This window comes from Macaca thibetana, chromosome X, assembly GCF_024542745.1.
Source record: "Macaca thibetana thibetana isolate TM-01 chromosome X, ASM2454274v1, whole genome shotgun sequence".
In the NCBI taxonomy this organism is placed as follows: Eukaryota; Metazoa; Chordata; class Mammalia; order Primates; family Cercopithecidae; genus Macaca; species Macaca thibetana.
Window position 1 is genome coordinate 120,424,159 of NC_065598.1, and position 7,002 is coordinate 120,431,160.

General features: G+C 50.1%; 1 protein-coding gene across 1 annotated transcript; it reads left to right on the top strand.

Annotated features, from left to right (window-relative positions):
- Positions 1-450: 450 nt before the first annotated feature.
- TEX13C (TEX13 family member C) lies at positions 451-3,265 on the top strand. The gene has a single exon (XM_050776612.1). It carries the CDS (start codon positions 451-453, stop codon positions 3,250-3,252), a length of 2,802 nt encoding a protein of 933 aa, XP_050632569.1. The 3' UTR covers positions 3,253-3,265.
- Positions 3,266-7,002: the final 3,737 nt, after the last annotated feature.

Consider the following 7,002-nt stretch of genomic DNA (forward strand, 5'->3'; position numbering starts at 1 on the left):
TGTGTGTGTGTGTTTGGGGGTCCATTCCACTCCGAGTGTGCAAATAGCCACTCTATCATCTCCAAAAAACCTGCCCTACCCTCTCCTTCTCTGGGGGCACTGCAGTTCCCAGCTCAGCCACATGGCGATTCTCCATTCAGGACGTGCCTTCCCAAAGGAAGCTGGTCCCAGCCGGCCTTGCGGCACGACTCGGCTTTTCTCTGTGATGTGTCGCAGAGTCGCCGGTAGGGTTCGGTGTGGCGAGGCGAGACCTGCTTCTCTCTTTGTGAGAACAAGGGAGTGAGGGGGGAAGGAGGCCGAGGAGGAGGCAAGGACTGAGCAAAGACTAAAGTAAGACTGAAAGGGGAGGTGAGGGGCGGACTGGTTGGTGGCAGCAGCCTGTACCGGAAGCGCCGGCGGCAGCCGAGGCGACACACCGTGAGGCAGCTGCTTTACTAGGCCGCAGCCGCCATGGCGATGAATTTTGGGGACCATGCCAGCGGTTTCCGCCACAATGATGTGATCAGGTTCATCAATAATGAAGTCCTCAGGAACGGCGGCGGCCCAGCCTTTTACGTGGCCTTCCGCTCGCGGCCATGGAACGAGGTAGAGGACCGGCTTCGGGCCATTGTGGCCGACCCGCGGGTGCCGCGCGCCATCAAGAGGGCCTGCACCTGGAGCGCATTGGCTTTGAGCGTGCGAGTGGCCGCGAGGCAGCGGGAGCAGCTGCTGTACCAGGTTCGGCGGCTGCAAGGGCATGTGGAGGAGCGCCAGGCGACCTCCTGGGCTCTAACTTCCCAGCTGCAGCAGCTGCGCCTGGAGCATGAGGAGGCGGCAACACAGCTGCACCTCACGCAGGCTGCCCTGCAGCAGGCGCTGAATGAGCGTGATGGGTTATGCGGGAGGCTGCGCGAAGTTGAGAGATCCATGCAGGTCTATCCGATGCCGCAGGATTTTGTACCTGGTCCAGAAGCCGGCCAGTATGGGCCTGTGGCCGGGCCTTTAAATGCAGAACAGAGTGAGGCGGTGGCCACAGAGGCACTGGGAATGCCACATTCGGAAGCCCAGATAGCAGCCCCAACAGCTATGTTTTACATGCCTGAACCCCAGAGTGGCTGGGTCCAGGGCATGCAACCCCTTCTGCCAATGCAGGTGCCTCATCCAGTCCCATTCCATGTGCCTTCACCAATGGGACTGCCATACTCAACACCTCTACCACCTCCGGTAGTAATGGAATCAGCAGCAGCAGTTGCACCACAGATGCCTCCTGTGGGGATCTATCCACCTGGTCTTTGGGCCACAGTGGGGTCCCAGGAGGAGACTGCCCCTCTGTGGGACCAGAGGTGCCATGGCCAGGATGGATATCCTGAGAATTTCCAGGGGGTATATCACCCAGGGGATAACAGAAGCTGCAGCCAAAAGGAAGGTTCTGAGTGTCCCCAAGGAATGACCTCCCAAGGGGACAGCAGCAGCCACAGCCTGAAGAAAGATCCAGTGATGCAGCAGGGCACAGCTCCTCCAGAGTTCAGCAACAGCCACAGCCTGAAGAAAGATCCAGTTGTGCCCAAGGAGATGATCTCCCTGGGGGACAGCAACAGCCACAGCATGAAGAAAGACCAAGTGATGCCCAAGGAGATTGTCCCCCTAGGGGACAGCAACAGCCACAGCCTGAAGAAAAATCCAGTTGTGCCCAAGGAGATGGTCCCCCTGGGGGATAACAACAGCCACAGCATGAAGAAAGATCCAGTGATGCCCCAGAAGATAGTACCCCTGGGAGATAGCAGCAGCCACCACCTGAAGAAAGATCCAGTGATGCCCCAGAAGATGGTCCCCCTGGAGGACAGCAACAGCCACAGTCTGAAGAAAGATCCAATGATGTGCCAGGAGATGGTCCCCCTGGGGGACAACAGTCATAGCCTGAAGAAAGATCCAGTGGTGCCCCAGGGCACAGCTCCCCTGATGTTTAGCAGGAGGCGCAGCCTGAAGAAAGAGCCAGTGATGCCCAAGGAGATGGTACCCCTGGGAGACAGCAACAGCCATAGCCTGAAGAAAGATCCAGTGGTGCCCCAGGGCACAGCTCCCCTGACGTTTAGCAGGAGACACAGCCTGAAGAAAGAGCCAGTGATGCCCAAGGAGATGGTCCCCCTGGGGGACAGCAACAGTCACAGCATGAAGAAAGATCCAGTGATGCCCCAGAAGATGGTCCCCCTGGGGGACAGCAATAGCCATAGCCTGAAGAAAGATCCAGTGGTGCCCCAGGGCACAGCTCCCCTGATCTTAAGCAGGAGACACAGCCTGAAGAAAGAGCCAGTGATGCTCAAGGAGATGGTCTCCCTGGGGGACAGTAACAACCAAAGCCTGAAGAAAGATCCAGTGGTGCCCCAGGGGACAGCCTCCCTGGGATTTAGCGGGAGCCACAGCCTGAAGAAAGACTTAGTGATGTCCAAGGAGATGGTCCCCCTGGGGGACAGCAACAACCATAGCCTGAAGAAAGATCCAGTGATGCCCAAGGAGATGGTCCCCCTAGGGGACAGCAACAGTCACAGCCTGAAGAAAGATCCAGTGGTGCACCAGGAGATGGTCCCCTTGGGGGACAGCAAGAGTCACAGCCTGAATAACGATATAGTGACACCCAAGGAGATGGTCCCCCTAGGGCACAGCGACAGCCATAGCCTGAAGAAAGATCTAGTGGTGCACGAGGAGATGTTCCCCCTGGGGGACAGCAACAGCCACAGCCTGAAGAAAGATCCAGTGGTGCACCAGGAGATGTTCCCCCTGGGGGACAGCAACAGCCACAGCCTGAAGAAAGATCCACTGATGCCCAAGGAGATGGTCCCCCTAGGGGACAGCAACAGTCACAGCCTGAAGAAAGATCCCGTGGTACACCAGGAGATGGTCCCCCTGGGGGACAGCAACAGCCACAGCCTGAAGAAACATCCAGTGATTCCCCAGGGCACAGCCTTGCTGAGGTTTAGCAAGAGCCACAGCCAGATGGAAGATCAGGAGAGGCCCCAGGCAACGCCTCTGGAGGATAGCAAGAGCCATGGTGTGAAAAGTAGCCCATGGAAACACCAGCCTCAGGGGCAGAAGGTCAAGCAACGAAAAAGGAAAAAGGCCTCAGAATCCCAGCAACAGAAGCCTGCCTCATGCTCCAGCCCAGTGAATTGGGCCTGCCCATGGTGTAATGCCTTGAATTTTCCACGGCACAAGGCCTGCTATAAATGCAAGAGAGTCCGTATGCCAGTTGAGAATGGCAGCACTGACCCAGCATAAACTCATTGATTTCAGGAAGGTAAGTAAGATAGAAGCACTCCAAAGAGAAATCAATTTCCCAGGACCCCATTCTGATAAAAAAAAAAAAGTAACTGATTTACTTAACAGAAAGTTTGAAACCAAAATTGTAGAGAAAATTAGATAAAATAATCCATTATTCTATTACCCAAATTAAGTACTTTTTATCATTGTGAGTATACATACATATAAATATGTATGTATTTATTTTCTTATTTTATTCATTTATTTGAATAAAGAGAGACTACTTCTGAGTATAACATTCAGTCTTTAATTAGGGGATTTCTCCTAATTGCAGTCAACTTTTTCAGGTGGTAGATTCTGGTTGGCTGATACTAATTGGTTGACACCCTGGAGAAGCTGAAGTTATAAAGCCTGTTTTAAATCAACCATTTTCTGGATTTTTTTTGTTTGTTTGTTTTTTGTTTTTTTTTTTTCCTTAACCTCCTTTTCCTGAAAATGCTATGTATTTGGCTGGGAGCAGCCATGTGATTTTAGAGTTACAGGCTATGTTGTATTTTAGAAACACCGCTTTTCCTTGCAAGTGCTATCATTCCTTTTGAAACTCCTGCAGTGTTGATTTTTGCTTCTTTTTGTTGTATTAGTTTTACAGTGAGGTCCTGTTTTTGTGTCTTAGCCCCACCAAAGTTGCTTGTTTCTGAAGAAGCTGAACCTGTGACATTAGAAGATCTGCCAAAGCCGAAAGAAGTAACACCTCAATTCTGATGGACCCACACCTCACTGAGACCCCAACTGGCTGCAGCCAAGAAGGGTGAAAGGAAGTCAGGGAAGAAGAGATAATTTGACACTCGTTAGGGGAAAAGGGAAGAAGAAAATCTTTTTTGTAGAGTTGAATTTTTTCATTGGTATGGGAATTAACTTAGAAAAGTTTGGGGAGTTGTAGTGTTAAATTCTATAGATGACAGCATCTTTGATGAATTCCACTTAATTCATTAAATGAAAGTTTAGGGAAAGAGTTTAGGGGGTTGTAGTGTTAAATTCTGTAGGTGATAGCAACTTTAATTAATTTCATTTAATTCATTAAAGAAATAGTTATTGTCTAATACATTTTGGGAGCTAGACTTATATGTTATTATCTGGTACACACAGCATAATCTTTTATTGTGAGTTTGGTTAGAAGATAGGAAAGAGCATAATTTGGCATACAAATCAGATCAGGGATGTCTTCTTTGCCTTGCATATAGCGTGACCTTGGATAAAACCAATTGAAGTAACATCCAGATCCATTTCTGTGGTTCTGGGGCCAATGCAAAAGAGACTCATGAAAAGTTTTTTGTTTTGTTTTTGTTTTTTATTTTTTTGAGAGATGAGGTCTCATTTTGTCGCCCAGGCTGGAGGGCAGTGGCATGATCATCATAGCTCACTGCAGCCTCAAACTCCTGGGCTCAAGTGATCCTCTGCTTCAGCCTCCCCAGTGGCTGTGAGCCACCATGCCCAGCCCTTACGAAAGGTCTTGAGTAACCAAACTGCTTGTCTCATTGGTCTCAGGTGAGATAAATGAGCAGTGACAAAGTTTGGGAAAGTGTCCTCACAGAAATGCAGGGAGAGCTTTTCTGATTTCCTCTGCTGACTTCTTCCTTTGAGAGGGATAGTTATTTTCCTGGTTGCCTACCAGCCTGCCTGAAAGACCTGGGGTGTCTTGAAGAAAAACAGTGCTTTGGGGAGTGTTCACTGCACATGCTAGCTTTCAGCCTCAGGCTGCCCCCATCCCAAGTCCCTTTTCAGTCAACAGTGGATGAAGAACAAAATGGATTCCAAGGACAAACATTGGGGGTACCAGGTTATGGATGGTGTTTCTCTTGGGAGGATAAATTGAGTTAAAAATAGAGTTAGAATGGGGCAAGCACTCTTGGGAACACCCCAGGACCCCCTCCTCTCCCTCTTTGGTGTGTTCTCTGCAGGCTTGCCCAAGGCAACTGCTGCAAGGCAAGGAAGGAGCCAGGGTGGAACCCAGGGGTGGTTGGTTAGATCTGCCTTCAGTCCAAGCTAAAGATGTCCTTGAGTTTCCCAATGAAATCCCACCCAGCTCACCAAAATCAATGTTTGTCAGGGACTTTCTGGTGCTAACTAGTAATAAAGAATGTTCATTTGACTGTTGTGCCTTCTGTGTAGTGTGTATCTCAGGGCAGGTTTGCTCAGAGGTGGCAGCTTAAATCCGCATCTGCCCTTCATCCCACTGAAGTGAAGAAAAGTTCAATCTCATTCACTATGGGAGGGCCCCTCCTCTTCTAAGGAGTTACCCAAGAATGGGGGCAAGGTGCTGTGTGGACTTAGACAATGAGTTCCCCCTACACTCATTGTCCAAGTCCACATAGTACCTTGAAGGTGGGCATTTCTGCTGCTCTGGGGCCAGTGGGAGATGGAAATGTCTGCTGATGGTGGAAGCCTTGATGCCTAGGGTCCAGCCTCCTTACATGCACCATGTAGCCATTCTCCTGTGGGTCCCTGCCTTCTTCTGGGGTCTTTGCATAGAGTAAGGGGTGCTTAGGTATCATGAGCAGAAATCTCCTTTTCTTTCTGTTTTCTAAGTCACTCTTCTGTCAGCATAATTCTGTCAAGATGTCCAGGATTAAAGAAAACCAAATACAGGCTGGAAGCATAAACCTCCCCTAAGATAAGGCAGGGGAAAGATCTGGACATCTTCTTGGAATGAGTATGGTGAGATAAGGGGTGAACAACAAAAATAATCTTACCATATCAGAAATTTTTCTCAGAGATGTGACAAACAGTAAGGACTTGGTTTACCTGGGACAAGAGTACAAAAAAAGAGGGGGGTTGTTGGGGAGCAAACACCTTAACTTTTGTTGGGGAGAGGGACAGATACTATAATATTTTGTATATCCTAATGGCCCCTGTATGTTTGGAAATATGGGTATGTGCAGGTCTTTTTTTTTTTTTCCTACTGGGTTTAAATTTAGAGCTGGTATGATAGAGGAGGAAGAGTAGAAATTGTAGTGGTGGAGGAAGAGGGGAAGGATTCCAGGTGCTGCCAGTAGTGATGGTCGGAGTGGGCCTGGTGTCGTGGCCTTGCAAGCACTTATGGGGGTGGTGGTGATAGATGAGGAACATGGGTATTGCTCTGAGCAAGGGAATGCAGGGGAAGTGGGAAGAGGCCTATTAGAATCTTTGAAGGCCTCAGAACAAGAGAAGCAATATTTCCTCTTACTGCTCACCCATTCCTTCACTTCTTCATACCCCGCTAGTGGAGCCTAGGCAGGAGCAGCATTGCCTTCACACTCCCATTTCCATTTCTACCCTTTAATATAAAAGCGGAATCAAAAGAAGCAGCTCGAATAAGGGCATGTCCTGTGGGACATCGGTTGGCAGGGTTGAATGTGGAAAATGCTTCTCCGCCCGCCTCGGACTCCCAAAGTGCCGGGATTACAGGTATGAGCCACCGTGGACAGCCTAAAAAGCACTTTTTAAGGGATCTTGGAGTTTTTCCTCAAATGGCTCAACCCTGCAAGCTGGACTGTTCCTGGCACCCCTACCATACAGCTACAGTCAATACTAGGGGTCTAAGTTCCCCTGGCCAGACTCCCCCCACCTTCCCCCTGGAAGAGGGGTGGGGCCAGCAGGGAATTCTGGGGGTGACACTCATGGTCCAGGAGCCTTCTGGTGCCCAGAGGGTAGAGTGGAAGTTCTGGGGGCGCTCAGCCCCGCTGTGTCCTGGACAGGCTGGTCCCCATGGAAGCTCAGAAGGAAAGAGTG

Excerpts from the sequence above, each read along its gene's own strand:
- TEX13C (XM_050776612.1), top strand. The coding sequence starts at position 451 with ATGGCGATGAATTTTGGGGACCATGCCAGCGGTTTCCGCCACAATGAT.